At 49.7% G+C, this 22,006-nt stretch overlaps 9 protein-coding genes across 9 annotated transcripts, besides 4 other annotated features; 3 read left to right on the plus strand and 6 right to left on the minus strand.

The window, feature by feature from the left end:
* Positions 1–2,442: 2,442 nt before the first annotated feature.
* On the plus strand, positions 2,443–4,681 carry ACLA_079980 (Zn(II)2Cys6 transcription factor; the record flags this gene model as incomplete). Its single annotated transcript, XM_001267739.1, has 3 exons — positions 2,443–3,090; positions 3,143–4,314; positions 4,396–4,681. 3 exons carry the CDS (start codon positions 2,443–2,445, stop codon positions 4,679–4,681), a joined length of 2,106 nt encoding a protein of 701 aa, XP_001267740.1.
* Positions 4,422–4,448: a microsatellite.
* Positions 4,422–4,449: a microsatellite.
* Positions 4,682–5,251: 570 nt separating the features above from the next.
* On the minus strand, positions 5,252–7,417 carry hxt8 (putative MFS monosaccharide transporter (Hxt8); the record flags this gene model as incomplete). Its single annotated transcript, XM_001267740.1, has 12 exons — positions 5,252–5,429; positions 5,493–5,598; positions 5,694–5,807; positions 5,871–6,010; positions 6,074–6,203; positions 6,258–6,267; positions 6,331–6,382; positions 6,430–6,858; positions 6,916–7,106; positions 7,155–7,216; positions 7,279–7,306; positions 7,358–7,417. 12 exons carry the CDS (start codon positions 7,415–7,417, stop codon positions 5,252–5,254), a joined length of 1,500 nt encoding a protein of 499 aa, XP_001267741.1.
* Positions 5,312–5,353: a microsatellite.
* Positions 7,418–8,695: 1,278 nt separating the features above from the next.
* ACLA_080000 (60S ribosomal protein eL42) lies at positions 8,696–9,334 on the minus strand (the record flags this gene model as incomplete). The annotated part of the gene is made up of 4 exons (XM_001267741.1): positions 8,696–8,735; positions 8,807–8,991; positions 9,058–9,150; positions 9,299–9,334. The coding sequence occupies 4 exons, from the start codon at positions 9,332–9,334 to the stop codon at positions 8,696–8,698; spliced, it is 354 nt and encodes a 117-aa protein (XP_001267742.1).
* A 576-nt stretch (positions 9,335–9,910) lies between these two features.
* Positions 9,911–10,992, minus strand: ACLA_080010 (uncharacterized protein; the record flags this gene model as incomplete). Its single annotated transcript, XM_001267742.1, has 3 exons — positions 9,911–10,548; positions 10,601–10,862; positions 10,915–10,992. The coding sequence occupies 3 exons, from the start codon at positions 10,990–10,992 to the stop codon at positions 9,911–9,913; spliced, it is 978 nt and encodes a 325-aa protein (XP_001267743.1).
* A 436-nt stretch (positions 10,993–11,428) lies between these two features.
* On the plus strand, positions 11,429–11,968 carry ACLA_080020 (NEDD8 family protein RUB1; the record flags this gene model as incomplete). The annotated part of the gene is made up of 4 exons (XM_001267743.1): positions 11,429–11,439; positions 11,544–11,598; positions 11,732–11,814; positions 11,878–11,968. The coding sequence occupies 4 exons, from the start codon at positions 11,429–11,431 to the stop codon at positions 11,966–11,968; spliced, it is 240 nt and encodes a 79-aa protein (XP_001267744.1).
* Positions 11,969–13,128: 1,160 nt separating this feature from the next.
* On the minus strand, positions 13,129–14,425 carry ACLA_080030 (elongin A domain-containing protein; the record flags this gene model as incomplete). Its single annotated transcript, XM_001267744.1, has 3 exons — positions 13,129–14,163; positions 14,234–14,310; positions 14,368–14,425. 3 exons carry the CDS (start codon positions 14,423–14,425, stop codon positions 13,129–13,131), a joined length of 1,170 nt encoding a protein of 389 aa, XP_001267745.1.
* A 1,486-nt stretch (positions 14,426–15,911) lies between these two features.
* Positions 15,912–17,388, minus strand: ACLA_080040 (putative protein kinase; the record flags this gene model as incomplete). The annotated part of the gene is made up of 5 exons (XM_001267745.1): positions 15,912–16,093; positions 16,164–16,329; positions 16,387–16,703; positions 16,758–17,089; positions 17,141–17,388. The coding sequence occupies 5 exons, from the start codon at positions 17,386–17,388 to the stop codon at positions 15,912–15,914; spliced, it is 1,245 nt and encodes a 414-aa protein (XP_001267746.1).
* Positions 17,389–19,263: 1,875 nt separating this feature from the next.
* ACLA_080050 (putative tubulin-specific chaperone Rbl2) lies at positions 19,264–19,737 on the plus strand (the record flags this gene model as incomplete). Its single annotated transcript, XM_001267746.1, has 3 exons — positions 19,264–19,428; positions 19,494–19,580; positions 19,636–19,737. The coding sequence occupies 3 exons, from the start codon at positions 19,264–19,266 to the stop codon at positions 19,735–19,737; spliced, it is 354 nt and encodes a 117-aa protein (XP_001267747.1).
* A 93-nt stretch (positions 19,738–19,830) lies between these two features.
* ACLA_080060 (uncharacterized protein) lies at positions 19,831–20,897 on the minus strand (the record flags this gene model as incomplete). The annotated part of the gene is made up of 2 exons (XM_001267747.1): positions 19,831–20,804; positions 20,861–20,897. 2 exons carry the CDS (start codon positions 20,895–20,897, stop codon positions 19,831–19,833), a joined length of 1,011 nt encoding a protein of 336 aa, XP_001267748.1.
* Positions 20,898–21,396: 499 nt separating this feature from the next.
* Positions 21,397–21,795: a mobile genetic element.
* The last annotated feature ends 211 nt before the right edge of the window (positions 21,796–22,006 follow it).

Genomic DNA, 22,006 nt, shown 5'->3' on the forward strand with positions numbered 1-22,006 from the left:
GATAGCCTCATCCTTCACTCTTTCTGGGGATTCATGATAGTTCATGGCAATATCAAATTCTATGGTGCAAACTGTGAGGATTAACCTGGAGGTCACCCGCACTGCCAAATTCGGCAATCAGCCTCCTATCTGGATTTTGACACCAGTTGGCAGTTTGTTTCTCCTCGGCTTCTCAACAACCAACGCCCAAATCATCCTTCATCATCTTTCATCTGATGACTCTTGTTATAGGCCATATTCCTATTCAATAATGCTGAACCAAGGAATTTTACCAACTATCGTACAATCATACAATGTGATGTCGGGCCGCTGGGGTGCTGTGTTGAGTCCGACTGTCCGTTCCTCGTTGCCACACAGGGCGTTCTCAGCAGACCACGATTTCTCGAAACATGCAGACTTTCGTCTCACTACTACTAGTCACTATTGATCTTTCTAGAAGAAGTCGGTTTTTGCCACCAACATTCTTCCAGAACGTCCATCGGCATGGGCATGTGCATCGTTGGCCCCGGTCTATCCGTGTGTCCTCTGTTCTGCAAGTACATTGAAACTTGAGCGACACACTCCTAAATAGGTATCCTCCAATATTCAGCCTTCTCTAACGATTGTTTTCTTTTTTTTTTCCTATCCCTGTAGCTGTTGACTAATATTATTTTGTGATCACCCAGTAATCCCTTATGAAACACCTTCCCACCTGAGCTGATAGTCCGATACCCAAACAAGACTCTCTCAAGTACAGGTTCAGGTTGTTTGATTGTGGACCCAAGTTTTGAACGAAACAACATATTTGGAAAGATTTGATCTTGGCTCCTTGCGGCCTGAGCACCACCAAGTGGATTCCAGTCTCAAGATGGCACCCGCACTTCCGATTACTTGGCCCACCCAAATCCAATCACCCAGACCACACGAGATCTTGATCCATAGACCTGGTCCCCTGCAAGACATTCTTTTCTGAAACTGTCATTCACGGTGAAGTCCTGTCCATGGTTGTAGCGGTCCGAGCACAGCTCAGCCTGATGGGCGGCAAAACAATAAGGTTGTTATCTGCAGGATAACAAAAAGGGTAACCGATAGTCGATACTGCGGAAGTGGCCCTTGCAGAGATCGTACGCCATCATGGCAGCAAGATGCTGATTCTCCGGTCCGTCAGATGAACTCGGATGTCTCAGGCATTACGAAGTACGCTTCATAATGGCGCACTTGCATTCCTGACATCAATATCCGAGTGCAGGCTTATTGCTATATTACAGCCCACAGGCAAGGGGCGTTGAACACCCTAGAACGGACTCTTCCGCCGTGTTGTAGGCGGATGCCGAAAACCCCACAATCATGGCAAGTGACAAGTGCACTATGGCTGATCTTGAACCACGCCTCTTCCCTGGATTCCAGCTCCATGGCATTGAAAACTAGCTCCGGTCAGTGGGTTGTATGTTCCACTGCCACGAGGAGCACGTACTCCGGAGTAGTACCTTGGACTGACTACAAACTATGGTACTCCAGCCCTAACTCCACCCCGCTGGGAATCAGTGCCAATTAACATGGCAAAATTGACCCTGGATCCTTCTAGCAAGTAGCGAGCCATTCGTAACTTGACTAAATGAATGTGTAAGTGATTGACTTCGACCCTTTTGGAGATTGCCTATCTCGTTCCCATTTCGCCATCAACCCCTTTACATAGATCCACTCGCAGATCGCACAGTCGCACTCCCATCTTATTGGCATACGTTTGCTTGTCCGCTGCTGCATGACAAACTTTAAGAGATTGTTATGCAGACTATCGGCCAGCACTCAGGGTAGCTATCTAGATACTAACTACAAGGCAATGCGCTTCTAGAAGCCATCCCCCATGCCGCCAGATAGCTCGTTGAGTTCGATCTTCCGAATGGACGCAGCACAAGAGGCAAGTTCAAAGCAAATGTAAGGTCCAGAGATCGAGAAGAGGATGAGATTTCACCCTGCAGTTCGGGAATGCGCTAGATCGCAACGGGCACGCAACCTGGGGTTCCGGACCACGTTCCTTTAATGGCAAGCCTACCATGGCTATCAAATACAGCAACTGAGCAGACGACAAAAACAAAAGCCACTTTCCAGTCCTCAATACCCCTGTCAAGACTTGTTGATCGCCAGGATCAATAGAAGGGCCTCGATCTTTAAAAAGGATCATATCCTCCCCCACGGATCATGGCACCCCCTTTGAGTTTTGACTTTTGACATATCGTGTACAGAGCCGGATCCATTTTGACACCTAGCACCATCACTGTCTTAGCTCTTAACTCCTAACAGCATCATCATTGACCCACCACGTGGCTAAAACCTCCTACCCAAAAAGGCATGGGCGTCTGGCTGTGACAGAGCTCTTGGTCCATCTCTTCTACGGTTCTACCCCCTCGCCCGTCTGTTGCTTCATCCCCACCTTCTCTCTAACTTTCCTTTCCCAGTTCAATCATGACAACGCCAATTCGTGTAGGAGCAAAGCGGTTGCCGATCAGCTGTCAAGCTTGCAGATCACGGAAGATTCGCTGCTCGCGCGACGGACGACCATGCCAGACATGTGTTCGCCGAGGTTTGGGTGCAGAAGACTGCATATACCTGGGCCAGCCTAGACTATCCTTCGAACACCCTGCCGCAGATCTGACCGTGCAAAACGAGTTGCTCGCCCGTATCCGCAATCTGGAAGATGTGCTCCAGAGGCAAATGGGGTTGCACTCCGAAACCCCAGGCAGCGATTCTCTATCCTCGCGGGCTTCCCCCGCTGCGACAAGTAGCTTTCTCGAGCCAGATACTGGTCCGGGCTCGGGTTTCTTCCACTCGTCAAGTAGCGCAGTCATGGGCAATGTTGGCACCCTCCAGACGTTCGCATCGGGCTATGTGCGGTATCTGCCAGTGGCGCCGCATTGGAGCTCGGTATTAGTTACAGGTTCTAATACCGAAACTTTGCAGAACATCGATTCAGAAGTCCCAGAGGATGATGACGATTTACAAATTCCACTGGTCAAGAGTGGATCTACCTCGAGGGATGAACTGCTGGCGGCTCTCCCCCCCGGTCGATATTGCGACGCACTCAAGCAAGTCTATTTCAAAGTCTTCTCTCCGGTGGGTCTTTCCGACTGTTCTGGCCTCCAGGAACCCAGCTAATTGTCTTCAGATGTTTCATATCCTTCACGATCTCACGTTCGAGGCGGAGTATCAACAATTTCGCCATGACCCATCCAGTGTGACCGTAGCATGGATTGCGCTGCTCTTCACCATTCTCGGAATCGCCGTCACTGCACTCGATGACAACGACCCTCTCCTTTCTGATCTCGGTCGTGAGAAGACAGTCAGTCGCAATATAAAAGTGCTGTCGGCCCGTTACCGTTCTGCCGCCTTGCGCTGCTTGGCGGCCGATAATATCATGTCTCGGCACTCTATCAACTCACTTCAAAGTCTCGTCTTGCTCAGCTACGCCCGGCTTCATCGTGGGCTGCCGACATGGACCTTTCTGGGCTTCACTCACCATGTGGCAATCGCGATGGGCTGCCACGTTGACCCTGAGCGGTTCGCACTCGGACCAATCGAACGGGAGGAGCGCAGACGTGCCTGGGCTAGCCTCACAATGCTGTACACCATTCAGAATTCTTTCTTCGGATATCTTGACCGGCGCATTCTCGCCCAGGATGTGAGGCTGCCCTTGGATGTAAACGACGTCAATCTTCTGACAGGCACGGTCTCAGAACCGGTGACTGGTCCCACCCAGATGACATATCTCCTGTTACAAATCCGTTTATACAAAGTAGCCTTCCTCATCTGCGAGACTTTGTTTACATTCCCCGCCCGGCTTACCGTCCCCCAGCTCGAGGCCGAGCTACTCGCCGTCCACGAGGTGTGCGATAAACGATACCACCTGGACCTGAGCGCAGAGCCCCTGCCGGCACATCATCAAGCCAACCTGAACATTCTCTACAACCACATCCACCAGCAGTTCCTGCTCCTCCTACGGCCGGCCCTTTGCCGCCACCTGCGCGGCGAAATCAACCCAGAGACTTGCGCCGCCAAGGCCAAATGCGTAACCTCCGCCAAGGCATCCCTGGCAATCCACAAGTCCATGTTCGAGTCACCCAGTTTCACCGCTTACAAATGGTACAACAGCGGCCTAGGCAGCTTCCACGCCTTCCACGCAGCCGTCACCTTGTGCATCATCATCATGATGGCTCCGGAAAGCCAGTTCGAGTTCTCCGAGGTCAAAGACCTCCTCCGCGAATCCCTAGACGTCTTCGCCGCGCTGTCCAACCGCAGCAATTTCTGCAGTAAAGCGGTGCCCGTCCTGCGACGGATCTTGTACGTCTCAAAAATCCATCCTTATTCCCCTTATGCTTATCGTTTCCCCTACCCTTCCTGAAACTAACCGAAACACCCCAGAGACGCCGTCTCCTCCCGCAATATCAACCACCACCACCACCACCACCACCACCAGATCCCAACTCCAGGCGCCGACGCCAGCGTCTCCCCACGTGCGAGCGTGAGTGTAAGCCCGACTCCGCTCCCGGGCTACGCCCACCCCCGATCCCCAACAGAATTCGCCATGGAGCCCCTACTTGCCCAGCTCCACCCGCAGAACTGGCTCTATCCGCTCTCCGTCCCCTGGAACGGATGGGATGTCTTGACCCAGGTGACATACGGTCCGCAGCAGCATGGTCTGGGGTGAGGGGACATGCATGTGTGCGTGCTGATTCACGAAATATCTTATTTGCCCAGATGCCTCCACTGTGCGTGAGGGCGAGGGAGATAACAACGGGCGCAGGTCTATCTTGCAGAACTCGGTGGTTCGTGCAGATTACTCTAGGCTGGGGATGCTGGGAGAGAATGTCTTCGAACTACGCTACCTGCTAGGCAGCTAGTGCGACCAGGAACGCCTGCATGGGCCTATTGAGGCGTCGCCCTAACTGTCCCAGTGCGTGGTATACGTCATTGCTGTCTATCCTCCGCAGTCATGGGACGGGGGTACGAGGATACTTTCTAGGGGCCTTGTTAATGGCAGAAAACGGGATGCGGACATGTATTAAAGACCAGATACAGTCAAGGGATCGCATTAAAGTGACTCACAGAGTCGTCATCCGTCACACTGTGAATTCAAGCACTCGTTCCTGAGTAATCTCGGTGAACTTCATTAGATCGGCATGTGTTGAACGATAGCCTATTCCTCGCTATTCAAATCCCATGTCCATAGTCATCATATCCATATCAAATTACCATAACTCATCAAACCATTCAATCTTCAAACCGTAGCCTTTCCCACAGCCACCTCCACCTGCTGCGAACTCGGCTTCGCCTTCAGATCATCATCATCATCATCATCCTCGTCGTCGTCTTCCTCATCGACCCGGTCCTCAGGTAAAATGACCTTGTCACCGAACGACGCGGCAATCTCCTCGAGGGTCTTCTGTTTCGTCTCACTGCGCGCATTTCATCAGTCTAACCCACACCGCCTCTAACTAGATAGGACAGGCAAGACTCACGGGAAATAAAAGTACGCCACGACCAGGAAGAACAGCGTACACGCCACGAAGACGTAGTAGTAGTTCTCATGGATATTCGCAAAGGCGCTTGGTCCGGCTTCGGTAACTATTCAATTTTGCGGCATTAGAATTTCTTTCCCCTTTTGTCCCCCTTGGCCTGGGAGCAGGATTGTTTGGGAGATTGGTTCGGAGTGACTCAACTCGCAACGTTCACGATAAAATGCGACGCCGCTGCCAGGCCCATGATTTTGCTTCTCAGGGCGATGGGGAGGACTTCGGCGCCGTAGAGCCAGGTCGTGCTGTTGAGCATGCCGTCTACGCCGTTCTGTCAGTGGGTGGGAGACGTGGCGTGGTAGAATGGAGAAGAAGAGAACGTACAGTACGTGACGACAAAGAGATAGATGCCGAGGATGGCGAAGCCTTTTCCGATGCGATTGTCTGTGTTCTGGAACAGACGCTGCATGACCGCGGCGTAGATTTCGATGACGATGATGCCGCCGAGGCCAGTGAGCATCATTCTGTTGTAGTAGGTTAGTTCAGGTAGAATAGATTCGAAGGCGATGATTAAGGGAAAGACGCACTTTCTACGACCCCATTGATCGGTCAGGTACTTTGTCGTGAGGCAGTTGGTGAGAAAAGCGATGGTGCCGTAGACGGCGGCCAGGGCAAGAATAGTGTGCGAATCGATGCCGAGGGATTTGTATAGGATTGCTGGGCTGGTGAGTATGTGAGGAGATCCCTGGGAATTTCCTCGGTATGACTTACTTTGATAGTACTGGAGAGTGTCGTTGAGTTAGTTGGTGAATGGGATGGGTGATGGACAAGTCTGGGTACGTACCTGAATGACATTCACGCCAGTTAGACTGGTCATAGTCTGCACCGCGACCGATCTATCTCCATTAGCCATGAACCTAGGGCCCTCCCAACGGTGACTTACACCATCACCCGGCGCCGGAACAACCGCCAGATCTCCCGGTAGGACGTGATCTCACGCTCCTTCTCGTACTTAATCTGTGCAAGCATGAGCTCAAACTCCCGATGCACCTCGTCTGAATGCAGATCGCGGCGTATTTTCGCGAACTCGTTGCGCGCTTGCTCGATCTTGCCGTTCCTGATCAGGTGCCGCGGCGAGTTGGGCATGAATGTGGCCAATCCTCCGAACATAATGATACCCCACGGGATCTGAATGGCGAGCGGTAGCCGCCATTGCACGGCACCATACGGTGCATAGCTGCAGGCATATCCCACCCAGTTTGAAGCCATGGTGCCGAACGAGATGCCGCAACCTGAAATACCACCGATCAGACCACGATACCGGGGGTCGGAGATCTCGCTGAGGTAGATGGGTACAGTGGCAACCATTCCGCTGAGACAAAGGATTAGTGGAATGCCCAAGTCCGGACTCAATGCGAGCTATACTTACCCAACAGCATAGCCAGCCAGGGCTCGACCTGCCAAAAACATGCCGATGTTGATCGACGCGGTCTGGATCGTGGTTCCAATTGTGACAATCACACACATCAGCCCCATGAATCGAAGACGGCCAAGCCTGTCGCCAATAGCGGTCTGCGTCAGGGCACCGACTGCCTCGCCGGCAATGTACACGGCAACAACCTACCCGTGTCAGTACCAATTTGATCCTTTGTGGAATGTCTAGCGTACTGCTCCGGTAAGACCAGCCGAAGGGTGGCCCATATACTGTTTCCAGCTTTCATGGGCGATAGCTATTAATCAGATGGTCAGTCCCATGCCAAAAGTCCCCCATAACCCCCCCCCCCATCCTTACTTGTCGTTGCAATTCCGGTATCGAATCCCTACCCACGAAGATCAGCACATGGTCATCCTGCAACAGAACTTGGTCGTACAAAGAGAAATGTGCCGATAGCCGCAAAAAGGGCAATACTCAAAGTATACCAGCCCGCCATCGTGAACCAGCCAAGTCACCCTGTTCTCAAGGGATGTTCGAAGGGGTTGGATGAAGGACAACAGAGCTGTCAGCATTAGGAGATCATGCAGATTCCTCCGCACCCATCGGCATTTTATATGTCGGCCCCATCCAGCGTCCAATATGGCAATAGATAGGCGGTGCTATCCGGCAGCAAGCCGAGGGTGTGTAACCATCAGATCGCTGCTCTATAGGCCACTCGGAGAATGGCCGAGCGTAGCAACATCACTTCCCCCCATGGGGTCGCTAAATCCGGGGTAACATGATGAATAGTGATATCAGAGGATGGCTTGGCCATTTAAGGCTCCTCTTCTCAGAGTTGAGCCATAATAAAGGATGTGGGGAGACTTGGCTTCGTGGGGGTCGGTCCATCTACTTGATATCTACACCGCATCTCCTAGGCCATGGGTGTACTATTGGGTCAGTGAAGAACCGATCCAGCGATAGAGAGGTCGATCATGAATGAGAAAGCCATACAGCCATGCCATCAGAGTGCATGAACATGTATGAAGGGAGTTGAGCTGCGGAATGTGGAGATTATAGAGCACAGAAGCCAAAGCCGATGAAAGTAGTCAAGTCCTGGTGATGATTAGTCTAAGAGACGGACAATCATGCTTGTCCCAATCCGGACAACTTCACGAGGAAGACTCGTAACTTCCAAGGCACAGTGCTAGAGGAAACATTGTTCGATCTTGTCGCTATTGAGGAGCGCTATTCGGCACTGTCTACACCGAGGCTGCGGGGTCAGATCCGAAGCTGAGGTGTTCGCTTTTTGCTGCGTGAAGTATTTTATATGTCCCAGACGAACCGATGCTGGAATTGGTATGAGGCGCGGAAGAAGGAAACAGCACTGAGGACGCCAGTTCTCGAGGAGTAAAGTATGATGCCCATCTAGCGCTGGCTAAGAGACCGACGAAGCTGCAATCGCTAACGAGTGCGAGTGTCAAGTCACATGACGATGCAGTGGATTTCATCCTATACGGACCTTAATGCTGCAATGGCCATGGACGCAGGGACAATAGGCAGCTATCAGCAAGAGGTATACCAAACAAGAGATGGCACAGGCACTAGGCTGATCTACGCAGTAAACACTGGGATAATTCGTGAAGAGACTCATAATCTAGGAGTCATATTTTCATTTTTGTGAATATGAGATCCTATTTCATTTTTTCCATTGCCAATGTCATATGCCCTCCGCCGGAGTATTAGACCGGTCTGCAATGCACGAAACCCAGAGCCGAACAAGGAAATCGCAAATTTAGAAAACAAGAGCAGCACCCTTGGTCTTCTTGTCACCACTATACGGAAGAAGTCGAATGTTAGTAGGCCGATATACACTGGTAGTGACAACGCCGCGGGAGGAACGTACCCAAGCTCGAAGTGCTTGCAGCGCTTCAGAGCGAGCTGCTTCTTGGCCTTGCAGGCAGTGCACTCCAGACGCAGGACGACCTTCTTGGTGGTCTTAGCCTTCTTGTGGAAGACAGGCTTGGTCTGACCACCATAACCGCTCTGCTTGCGATCATAACGACGCTTACCCTGGGCGAACAGGGAGGCCTATGAATTATATCCACATCAGTGCCTGCGCCAACCCAACTCTCAGTGTTCCTGGGTGGTATTCACCTTGCCAGCCTTGTACTGGGTGACCTTGTGCTGGGTGTGCTTGTGGCACGCCTTGGACTTGCAGTACGTCCGGCGGGTTTTGGGAATGTTGACCTGATGGGCGCAGATATATCAGCAACTGTTGCTAAGACTCGACAAAGCTATGCTGCATTTTCCCCTTCCTGGTCATCGGAGAGATTTCTGTCGCAGAACTGGATACTGGATCGTGTCGAGGGACATATCAAGTCCTTCCTGACCAAACGAGATTTGTGGATAACGTCGAGCTCTTCTGGCGCATTCGGCCTTTTCGCTTCTTGAAGGTTGGTGTTATTTTCGGCTCATGTCGAATCAGTCCATCTCTTTGCTCAACAATATTTCTTTCTTTTGTTCCTTCTTGCTTCGAGGATATTTTATCTCGATGTGCGATCGACGACATTTCCCATAAAAAAAATTGTCCCCTTTACCCGCATGTTCTCCGTTCGTAGTCCCGACCGCAATATCTCGTTTTTATCGCCAAGTATCGAGTTTTCGACAGAAATTCTCCGAATCTCCAGGAGGAAAGCAGTATGTGAGCAGTGAAAACGCAAATGAGTCCTTACCATTTTGACTGACTTGGCCGGATCGCGAAATTGGTGGTCGTTGGATAGTCTCTTGTCGGAGAGGAGCGAGTCGGACTGGACGTGGGTTGTGGGATTTCGTTCGCTTAGGGCCCTATTTCGGGTGCGCACTAACCGCTTCGGGGACTCTGTGCCAAGACCGCGCTGCTGCCCCAGGCATCTTTTCCGTTGGCATCATCATATCAACATCAACGTTATTATTGATCTTGCATCAGACAGTCTAATTGCGATGGTTTTTCTTTTCTGCGTTCCTGAGATCAATCTCCTCGCTCAATTGCTTTCCCAACAAGCACTTTTTCTCCCTCCCCATACCAGCACGGACCTTTACAGAACTCTAACCCTGTTTCTTCCCCTACCACCCATTCCGCATTGGACAGGATACTCTGATCCTCTCGAGGCCAATACATTGTTTGCACCTTCCTGTTGATCTGCTCGATCTTATTGAGTAATACTGCGACTTGCGCATGATTTACACCTTGTTCCTTCGTCATGCTCGATCCCAGATGCGATATATCCTGTGTGATGAATCTTGCAATCGTGATATGTGCCGAAGGAACCAGATACCTAGGTTTCAATTGTACACCCGTAGCTGCGACCACCGCGTAAAGATCCCGCCGCAGATGATGATATGTGTAGTCATCATCCTCCGCGCTGCGTTTCCATGCTGTTTTCTCTCCAGCAGCCGGAACGAAGCTCAGAGCCATCGCTGCGGCATCATAACTGACGATGGGTTTGACTAACCGCGCCTGGTGATGGAAGGTATAGTCAGTCAGACGCGCCAGAGCACCACTTTGCTGCATATGAGAGGCGAGGGCTTCGATCTCCACCGGTGTTCGTGAGCTGGCTATCTCCAAGACAGTCGTGTGTAAGAAGTCCGGAGGTGTAAGCCATATACCTGCTCGAGAGTTAAACAGGTTGCTCATCCGAAGGAGGTCAGCTTTGCTTACCGGGCACAACACTTTGAATCTCGCCTTGGATTTCAGCGATCAGGTTTTGGATATGCTGAGGTGGTCGCGCGTAGAAGTTGAGATTGTTCCTGGGATCAACGAATGGCAGCTCATCTTCGCTGCTTGGCCCAAAGGACTGTGCATGTAGCTTGCTCAAGATTTCATCAACCTGCCATCCAATAAAATTTGAGCTGAGAAGCGTGGCTTTGGACTGCGCGTTTCTTGTGGATCGGTGTGCTTCGTATCGATGTTGGATCTTGACCTATATCCATGTGTAAGTGTCAATGGCATCACATCAACCTGTGAACAATTACCGGATCGTCTTGACAATCAGATATCAGTTCATCGAAGGGGTTATGGTTTGAAACAGGTGTTATCTTTGGAACATTCATTTTTTCCTCGTCTTTACAAAGATTGAATCAGCTACACGGTGTATGGGGCTCAGTTTACCAAAAATAGCCCGAGATATATATCAACCTTTAGTGCCTGCAGACCAACCTGAACATGCAAGCATAAATGCTATGATAGTTCCATCTATATCTCCAAGGTTGATATCTGTTAGAAACAAAGCAATAATTTACCTCTTTTAAACCTTCTCCTACCAATTTTGATACTATCCCCGTAGAAGTCAGTGTTTTCTATCTCTTCGTACTCTGTAGGCCGACTCTTTACCCTTCCACAATTGCCCCACCGATAACCCCGCTACGGCGAAGCCTTCCGTCACCATCATCTCCAGTCAACCACGGTCATCTCGATAGCCTCTCCCCCGTGTTAGCGTGTCATCGCCTGTTTGCTGCATCGATTCTGCATTCCAGTGAAGGCTTCAAAATGTTGATCAAGTGAGTGAAGACCTCAAGTGACATCCCTCTTCGAGGAAGATCAGTACATCTCGATTCATCACCCAAAGACCTAGCCTAGGCTGACCATGAACTGTTCATTGCAGAGTCCGTACCCTGACTGGCAAGGAGATCGAGCTGGACATCGAGCCTGATTACAAGGTAACTCACTAATATGCTCCTTGGCCCTGCTCCCTCACGCCCTTGGCCTTCGATCATCGCCTGTCCCACACCCCCCCGGCAACAACCAAGCACCGGCGCTCAAAGGACTGATCTAATACCTAAAATCACACAGGTGTCCCGGATAAAGGAGCGCGTCGAGGAGAAAGAGGGCATTCCCCCCGTGCAACAGCGCCTGATCTTCGGCGGAAAGCAAATGTACGTGAACCGTGCCTCCAGCATGCGGCTGCTGCCATATTCTGATCATCCACGTCGAGACAGGGCTGACGACAAGACTGCCGCGGAATATAACCTCGAAGGCGGCGCAACGCTGCATCTCGTCCTTGCCCTCCGTGGCGGCTGTGATGCTTAATTTCCCTATTGAGTTGATCGATCAAGGCATGATGCTTACTGAGCGTGGATGGTGGACTGGAGATCGCGGACTGGTCTGCGATCACACTTCAATCGAGCTTGGGGAATGAACGCCCGCACCATACCTTGAAGTGCGGGGAGTGACAAGCGCCGGCCAGGTATTGGCCCTATTTATTGGCCGTGTTGAGCAGTGGAAGGACACCTCGTGCATATTTCATTCAGTTGGCTTCCGGCCGTCGCGTCAGGCGCTTTCCTATATCAACCTTCGACTTAGGCGGTTCTTTTTCTACCTATTAACGCAGTAATGACAATATCATCAAAGTATACCCTTTCTTTATTATGAACTGGCTCATCGTCGCCTATATATTCAAGGACAAATGGACTGTCCATCAGTCCCGGCTAACTATAAAATGAGTGTGGAGTACAAAGTCCGAACCGAAGCACACCAGGGATGCATGCTGTAAGAACGGTAACATGTTGAACCATCCCATGCTAATTGTACTTTTTCCCTCCAAGCCCCACCGGATACAAATGATAAATCTGCTATCCATGAAACCTCTCAGTGAAGGGACAATAGAGCAGGCCCCCGTTAAGAGAATAAACCGGAGCTAGTACCATGCTAATGGTCAGCTCAAGGTGGTGCCCTTGCGATACCAGGTAAGACGCAGGAACGCCTGGTATGTCGGTCAACCCTCGACAGTCTTGAGCTGTACCTGCCAGTCATTCCCATGCCTCATTTCTGAGGCCTGTATGAGAAGATCCATAGCAACAAAGCGTCGTATCTATTGCCAGTCATTCCACTATGAGTTCTTAATGATGCCGTGAGAAAACAGCATCGTGGCATAATTCCCACGCTACTATGTTGTTCCCACCATCAAGCGGCATGACTTGGCTCGCGACGCAGACTTAGGGGGCGCCGAGCGTTCCTAAACCTATCAGGGAGGACAATTCCCCCTCCGTAAAAAGCTCAGCTCTTCAGCTGCTACCCTTCAGCGCTGTAGCACCGATTGTTCTGGTCAAATCACAGCCAGGATGGTTCTGGAAATAGTACCACATGGCTTCGTGAGGGTCGAAACTATGAGATACTTATGTCTCGTAGCACTAACCGTGCACCAGCTATAAGAATCTTGCTCTTCTATATGACACAAGAATCGCATGCCATCAATTGACTTTCTTTTTCTTCGGCTGGATGAAAACACTCGGCGCAGGTCTCTTCCGCATAACTACTCGCGGCGGAGGCGCTGCGAGTGCCCTTGGGTCGTCGGTGTCGTAGTTAGTCCCAGGAGTCGCTGATCCAGCTTCCCCAGGGATAGTTGCCTCCCTCGCTCCCAGTGGCCTATCGGCTATCGGGACTGATGCTTGGGAATTCCGCAAACTTGTGCTTGCAGCAGCGGATGAAGATGCTCTTAAGGTCGCTCGAGCTGTTGCCGACGAGCTTTCAGGAGATTTCGAGGCTGACGGGGTTGATGGCTTCCCCGATGTCAACGCTCGTAACCTGGCTTCCCTTTCGCGCAGTGATGCGCTCATAACAGGGGTGCCTTGGACACCAAAGGCTGGAGTACTTGACGGCCTCAACCGCCCTGGTGCGATCAAGGTCGGAGGACCTTTACGGTGAGGGACAGCAGGCTCCGCGGGCCGCCGGTGCTCCTCAATTAATGCGCGAGGAGCTTGTTTGACCCGCGTAGCTCTGTTGTTCAGTTGTTTGGTCGGTATGGCCAGAACACTGTTCCTCTTTGTCACATTGAAGATATTGCTCTTTCTTTTTGTGTCCGTTCGCGGAGCGTACGGTCGGTCATAGGACCAGGCAGAGGCTCCCCCAGGATCGGACGAACCTAATCCACTCCTTGGAGACGAGAATTTCGGCGTAATCCCTCCCATTTTCCGATCAAAGGAAGCATATCGTTGCTTTGCGGTTGGCCGCTCTCGTGGAAGCGGAATACTTCGTCGGTCAACGAACTTTGCGCTGTGTTTGGCACGTTCCGAGTTGATTCCGTCGAGGGCCATCTTGAGCTTTTCGGCGTCCTCTTCCACAGCCTTTTGAACACGTTCCCGAAGGTCGCAATATATATCGTACCAGCAATCGGACTGCTCGGGGAGATCGTATTCGTCCCATCTTGGTATATCCCGTTTGATAAATTCATGCCACAATTCAACATCGTCCTCCATGATGTGCGGCGACAATAATTCTAGGGATCTCTGCAAAAGAGATTGATCAACTTGTCAGATGAGTGGCTTGATTATACGAGGGGTGTTGTTAAGGACGCACGAGTTTCTCAGGGCTCTCGATCTTGAGGAGGAAGGGACGAGCAAGTGAATATGGAACATTTCCAATGTCGTTTAAATCTAATCAGGTCGAATTAGAAGCCATACCAAGCAAGAGGAATCTGAGGTTAAACTGACATTTCACGTTCCTAATAGCAGTCGTTGTGCAAAGCTGCAGGAGCGATGGCGGTGGCATTGTCCTGGATGTAATAAAAGACCAGATAAGAACGAATATAATGGCATGAGAAGAATATGAAAGTGCGAGAGTACAACCAAAATCGCTAAGAGAAGAGGGTAGAATCTATCTATATAGCAACTGCCAGCAGTTCGATCGATGTCATCTCAAGAACTTAAAATGATACCTTACTGAGCAGCGAATGCGACAATGACAATACCTAGCGCAAATGGACGGGATGATGTCCATCACATGATCCCATTGGTCAGATATTCTCAGTTCCCAGCAAGATACTGTACCTACTACGTAAGTAAACACTACCTGTAATTTTTTTAATAAAAGTTTAAAATAAAAATAATACCTACCTAAGGTACCTACCAATTAGTTAGGGTCCGCCTAATTATGCAGTGTCGTTATTCATGTAGAGCCTCTGATAATACTCCGCCTTATCATGTGACCGGCAGAAAGTTTGAGACCTCCCTATTCTGCCCCTACCCCCGTATTCGCTCCGGAGCCCATTTCCATACTGATTACCTGTCAAATTCCAAAGTAGAATCGTAGGGAAAAGATGCGTTTCAAACGGCTACCTAACGGATAAATCAGAAGGCCCCGTCCAATATTAAATTTGAAAGGACCCCAGCATTTCCGCAGGGATCGTAGCCCCTCGAAAAAAAGACCACTTTTAGGCATCAAAACAGGATGTGTTCCGTAGAAAGGGCGTCAATTTAGTACTCTGTATGTAAACCAGAATATTTTCTGTTTCCCCATCTCCCTAAAGCTTCCCGAGGTTTTACGGTCACCTGACTAAATCAGGTGACCTACTGTATGCAAAAGGTAATTTCCAATCAGGAGCCCTGTACAGATATTATGCGGTACTGTACAGATGAAAACCTACCCCCCTTAGGCTTCGGAGTAGGACCCTATACAAATATGATAGTGCTCATGTGTAGTTAGGTGGATCCATTGGGTCCTGCTACATGTACAGACTACAGAGTACATGGCGGAAACTATCCACACACATTGCTAAACTTGATTGGGCAAATTACACAGCTGACTCATGGTTGCACACGGCTGTATAATATTCATATACATAGCTAAACCTACCTATTCAAGCAGCCCTCAGGGCTGCCTTAATACCTAGGTAGTAAGGTAGTACTGTACCTTAGGTACCTCATCCGTCCCGTTTGACTGGCAGAATCTCTCTTTTTAGGTAGCTTCATCTAGGAACCTAATTTATTTCAAGACCGGAGGGATCCACAACTGCTCCCCCAGCGCCTACCCCCGAGGGCCGAGCCTACCTCACTAGCTTCTACCACCCTGGCTTACTGACTGGCTCCTCAAACTGTGTTTTTCACTGGTAAAATAGGATTAAAAAAGGTTGAATTTACTGTGTAAATCAGAATGATTTGTGATCCTCTGCTGGTAGGCCGTAAATACTATGTATCATTAGGACATTAGCGCCAGCGCGAAAGTGCGGAAGACCAACCCAAATGTTAGACACAACATATTACATGGCCAGCCATGGATGCTCAAGCAGCTGCCGTGCCGTCCAGCGTTCCTCTGGCAGCCACTTGAGCATTGACCTTAGAAACTGGAGAAACAGTTTTTTCTCGTGTCCAGTAAGTCGCTTCTCCAGACTCTCCAAGGAAACCAATGGTAAGACTGCATCCTCATTTGCAACCCAGGCGCCTATAGGCGCGTTAGCATTATAAATGTAGTGAAGGCGATAATACTTCAGATTCCAAGGCATGGCGCTTACCGCTGGGGTCAAAACACTGCTCCGTTGTCTCGCTGCGTTTGACAAATTCGCTCGGTGGTGGCCCAATCAAGGCAGTCATCAGTGCTAGATGCTTAAAGGGGTCATGGCCGCCCTTAATGTCGAATATGTCCCCGAAAAGATGCTCTCCTTCAAAGAGGTCCCAAATCTTCTGAATGATCAGTAATGCAAGACCATAGCGCAAATAAACAAGAGCTGTCCTTACCAAACCAGCCAGGTTCCAGATGTCGACAGCACTCCCCCACGGCATTTCAAATATAATCTCCGGTGCTCTATAAATATGTGGCTGAACAAACGGGCCAGACTCCTGTCTTTTGCCAATCCGTGCCTCACCGAAGTCACATAGGATTGGGAGACCATAGCCTCTGCCTTCTACCGGCCGGCGGAATTTCCGGCTTTTGTAGATAATATGTAACTCATCAATTTTCTTCCGAGGGCTGGGATTCTCGGCCTCTGCTTTTACAAGATCTGCCAGCATGGTGTTATCCTCTAGACTAAGCATCAAATTGTCCGTCTTTAGATCTAGTTCTATTTAGTAATGAGCCCCTAAAGCTATATTAATAAAGGGTCAAGTACCAGTGTGAGTTATGTTGGCTTCAGTGTGCAAGAAGTCAAGGGCTAATAGAAGCCGTTCAACGGTCATCTTGAGCAGGAGAATATCAAATGGATGTGGATTCAGCCCCATCATCTCAAGAAGCGTCATGTGCATTGGTTGTAGAACCAAGCAGCTGTGCTTGCTGACCGGTCCTTGAAGTTCAAATGAATCATAAAGCTCGCGGATTAGCGATTGGCCTTGATGTGTGGAATTGACTTTCGAAAGATGCTCGTAGATCTTCAGCTCACGATCAGTAGCACTAGGGAATTTCGGCAGTGACGTGGACACCTTCAGTACTCGGTATCTGTTGTCCCTGAGGAATGTCAAAGAAAGGTCGCATGGTTGTCATAATAAAGACACCTACTGGAGATCTCGGCATAGCCAACTTGTAGAGTACGCCCCATAGCCAATCTTGCCCGTGACCTGGTACCTTTTATCGTATACATCCCCGATATTGACCGGGAAGTACTGTTCGGGTTTATAATGAGGCAAAGTCTCCTCCTCTATGGGCGTTTCGAATGGTAGAGTAGTGTAAGGTTTGATTTTTGGAGTTCTTGAGGATGGGAACTTGCGGCGAAGGGTGGTTCTCCACGAGTTGAAGAGGTATGCCATGCTTTCAGTAGTGGAAGGTCTGCACTGCGATGGGATTAGATAAATCGCTTAAATTGTTTGAATCAATTTCACTATTTTTTTCACTCGTTAGTGAGACGCGTATCTAGGACAGACGAACATAAGTTTTGAGCCCCTCGTTACAAACAGTTAGTTTGCTTCAATTGATAAAGTGAACGCGAAAAACCATGCTGGATACTAAGACGAGTACAACGCGTCCGAAACTGCTGGAGAACTCGAGACCAAGCAGGAGAGTCAATTCGCCAGAAGCGAGACTGTCGCAAAACGATATCGGAAGATCATCGGCTGTCACCGAGTTCTCGGAATAGTACTGGAATGACGAACCTATTCCACAGAAGTGCTCTAGATGGGATTACCATCGGCCATCAAACCCAAGATAAGGAGCTTCTAAGGGGATTTAATCCGGATCAGAGTATTAAGGATTTCTTGGGAGCCCATGAAGGCAGCAAGCGCGCTGATTCTGAGCCGAATTGAACGATGAGACATTCCAGGTTTACAGTCCGGTGGTCATAACAGTCCTCGCCAGCTCACGAGCCACGTACGGTGAGCCGGCAAGGCCCTTTTGGCAACATAGTGGTGCCCACTGTCTGGCATTACCTGGGGAGGCTATTCGTCAGAGGCTAGGGGTCGGAGGTTTGTCCTGGGTCAAAGAATGAATATTACAGGAGTACCGCCAGAGGAAAGATAATAGGATATACGGAGTACAATGTACCACTATTTTCGCTGAATGTCATCCATCGCTTGCTCATTCCTCTTCATCCCTCTTCGCCAACATAGTCAGGCAGAGAAGGCAAGGCTGTGGGGAGTACTGTTGACAGACCGTATATCCAACATCTGTCGAATACTAAGAATGTGAGACAGCCATCGTTCTTAGCCCCCCGAGCGGAAAAAGTTGGTATATGAGTTGTGGTTACATAAAGTGAAAAGTGCCGGACTTTAGGAGCCATCAGTTTGCCTTCAATCTTCCAACTGTTCGAAGCCCATTTGTCGCCATTGATGTCATGGAAAATGAGGCATCTGCGCCTTCTTGGTTAGATTCGCCAATTGCCTTGCTTTCTTAAAGCGATCTTGACATCTGTAAGCTCGGATCTTGATTCCACTTCTGTATCCGCAGCTCTGCGTTTCATCCGCACTCTGACACTGGGCAGCGATCCAAGTGAGATAAATGCCGTTACCCTGTTCATTCTAATATTCGATCATCTGAAAGCTTCCTTGGGCACATTGGAACTTCAATCTCTTAAGACTGCGGTGCCAGCATCAAAGTGCTCTAAGCATTGTTGAATCGTCGGTGAGGGGGTCTATGTCTAGCCCTCCAGCTGTGTGTAAGTCTTCATGAAAAAACGAGTTTGCGGGAGTAAGGTGGGCATTGCAATCATCTAGCCAGTTAATTGACCATCCGAAAAACACTCTGAGCCACAAGACTTAAAGAGAGTGGCTTTCGGGTACGGAGTACTAGATACATGATTAACAGGCGTCTTCACTCAACAAGTTCATAAGTCACGTGATATGAATGATAAGCCCCACTGATGCAAACATTGCAAAACAGCTTTTCGATAGCATCATAGAGATGGAGGGGCTCTGGACAGACAACAGTTAGCTGAGGATTTAAGATTCTTGCACGGAGTATTAGCTTCCCATTTGGCCTCAGTTGGTTTCTTTCTAACTCGTTAGTAACTCAGAAAAAGCAGGTATGTGTTGGGTTTCATCTCATCCTTTTCTTCAAAACTCGGTGTATACGTCATGAAATTACTTCTTCCATGACATTATTTCTGTTGCTCTATCTCCTGCATCCTGAGATTCCGATGAAAATAGAGAATTGAATACAATCTAAGCATATTTCCAGGAATATCCATCGCTATGCCACCACCAACCCATTTCGAAGTTGCTATTTCCTCTGTTGAGCGCCTGGTTAAGGAGGAACAGTCCTATCACCGCGAGATCCAGCAACAGACGGACAAAATCAAGAAGCTTGAAACCGAAAAGTCGGAAGACGAGAACCGGGAGTACTTGCTCAAGCAGGAGGTGAGCATCATCACGTTTATTAATAGCGGCACCGGATGATTGACGACCAATGTTTGCGAACGCAGCGTCTTGCTCTCGAAGAAACAAAGAAGGTCCTACCTACTTTGAAACATAAGATCGATGAGGCGGTAGCAAAGCTTGAGAAAGCTCTGGTGAGTTTTATATATGTTCACTACAAGTTAGTTTCTCTGACCAAGCTTTCAATAGGAGGAGGAGGGAAAGAGAGGATCAGAGAGCAACGTGAAACACATCACTGCTGCCAAAGAGGCAATTGCAAAGGCGAAGACGGCAAAGAGAGAAATTGCCTAGACGATATACAATAAGACAGACATGATCAAAATTTGAACGCCCCAACCTAACTCCTTGCTATACCCATGCGGCCATGCCATAAAGGATTGAAGCTCACGTAATGTCCATTCTATCGGCAGTTTGGTCATCCGGCACTGCCTCCCCTTCCTCCAGGTCGTCGGGCCGTTCTGATGCCTCCTCTCCAGTCACTTCGCCTTCGTCTATCATGTTGGCGTCCTCCTGCTCAGCCGTAGAAACCTGTCGCAAGGGCGACGCTGCCCCCGTGGTTGCAGCTAGTCTCTCTGCGTGTAGACCAACCGGGGATCGACTAGCCTCGTCCTGACCGTGTTGAGAGGGAGTGACAGTATCGAATTCAGGTCGAGGAGTATTGGCCTCGCTGGTCTTTTCTTTCGAAGGGACGTCTGTTTCCTCTCCTTCATCTTCTTGCATGCCCTCTCTGCGCTCCACCTCTTCCTTCTCATCCCTAATAAGACGTCGAAGCTGCATACCCTCTTCCACAATGCGACCAAACTGCTCTCGTCGTTCAGCCCAGGTCGTCGCGTATTCCTTGCTTTCTTTCTCAAGATCTGCAATCTCCGCCTGGAGTTTCTGTAGGTTTGCCTGCTGGTCTTCTCGCGGCCTCAAGAGTCTGTTGCTCGTAATCTTCTCGGCGAGGTCATCGTAGCTTTTCCGTAGCGCCAGAAGTCGCTGAGCTTCCTCCAACTGCACCCGCAGTTCCGAAGTGTTGTCGCGAACAGTCTGCATCGTGGACAGGATCCGAAGCTTTTCAGCGGCATATCGCTCACGTTCCTTCTCGTTGCTCGTCAGAAGAAACTGTATGCGTGCGATACTGCCTTCAAAAGCGGCAAAATCTAGCGTCGCGTCCTCGCTGAAATGGCGCCATTCATCCAGTATTTTTTGTCTCTCCGCATCGGCTGCTGGGGCATCTTCTTCTGTTTCATCCGGGGGTGGAGTGGGAAAAATGGTCGCTTTAGAGATCACGAGCGATTGCGGATTAAGAAGGCGTTTGGTTATACGTTTGAAAGGCTTCTCTTCGACGTTGAGAAGGCGCGATTTGTGAAGGTTATCTGGACGCAAGGTTTAGTCAATGGTAGATGGAGTCGAGTACGAGCATTCTTCCTACCTTCTTCCGCTTGATCTAGAATACCGTAAGAAGCCATTTTGCATGAATTTCCAGTTCAAATTTGAGATAATGATACTCCAGGCAAAGCCGATCCAACTTGAAAGTGTTCGGCTTCAGTGTTGAGTATCTGAATAAAAGGGCTTATGGAAGCGGTCGCGCGTGCGCTAAAAGCGGCGCAACTTCACTATCGGCATGCGGGAACCCATGTTCTCTGTTTCTGTCCCCTTATCGCAATTTAGCAACAACAGACGACTCTCGTCAGATCTGTACAATCTGAGCAGTATCCGACTGCAGCGATGCTAGATTGCGTCTGCTACATATATTTTGCGAACTTTGGAGTCTGCCGTTGATGCGATAAAGAGTAGAGCTCCTACGCATCCACAATGCCCAACCCAATTGATGTAGCCTTCGAGACAGTACTTCGAGGCTATCAGAACTGCTTGAATCACGGATGAAATGCGATTGTTACAAGAATTCTGTTCTAACGGCTCTACGATTGATATTATTGACTTGTCATGGCGGAGATGTATTCTGGGCTCCATGCGGGCCAACGATTCGTCTCACTTGACGAGTTCAAAACGGTAGTGCGCAGTATATCGGTTAGGCAACACTGGGAACTCCGAGTGATTCGAAGCAACAAGAAAAGTGTTGTGATCGGATGTCGATCTTCTGACAACTGCTGCTTCCGCGTCGTCAGCCGTACGAATAAAAGCGAGACCTACATCACCAGTCTTCAGGACAGCCACAGCTGTCGAAGACACGCCACCTTACTTGGAACAACCCCTTCCCGGTCTGAGGCTTCGCATGTTCGATTTCTACTTAGTGAGATACCGAAGTTGTTTGATCTGAGCCAGAAGGTTAAAGGAAAAGATGTGGTGGATGCAGTGAAGCGGTATCATGGGCACGACATATCCATAAGACAAGCACACCGAGCTCTTATAAAATTGCAACACCGGTTACCACAAAATCAGCACGAAGAATCACAATCTTGCGATTTTCCCAATGACCACCGGCAAGACACTCAAATACCTCCAGCGCCATCTCTCAGCGGCTCGGCCTACAATGTCCCTTCCGAGCAGAGATGGATATCAGACGCTGTCACATCGGAATTTGGTGCAAAGTCGTCCGCGGAGCAAGGCGATAATC

Source organism: Aspergillus clavatus, genomic scaffold (assembly GCF_000002715.2).
Source record: "Aspergillus clavatus NRRL 1 1099423829806 genomic scaffold, whole genome shotgun sequence".
Taxonomy (NCBI): domain Eukaryota; kingdom Fungi; phylum Ascomycota; class Eurotiomycetes; order Eurotiales; family Aspergillaceae; genus Aspergillus; species Aspergillus clavatus.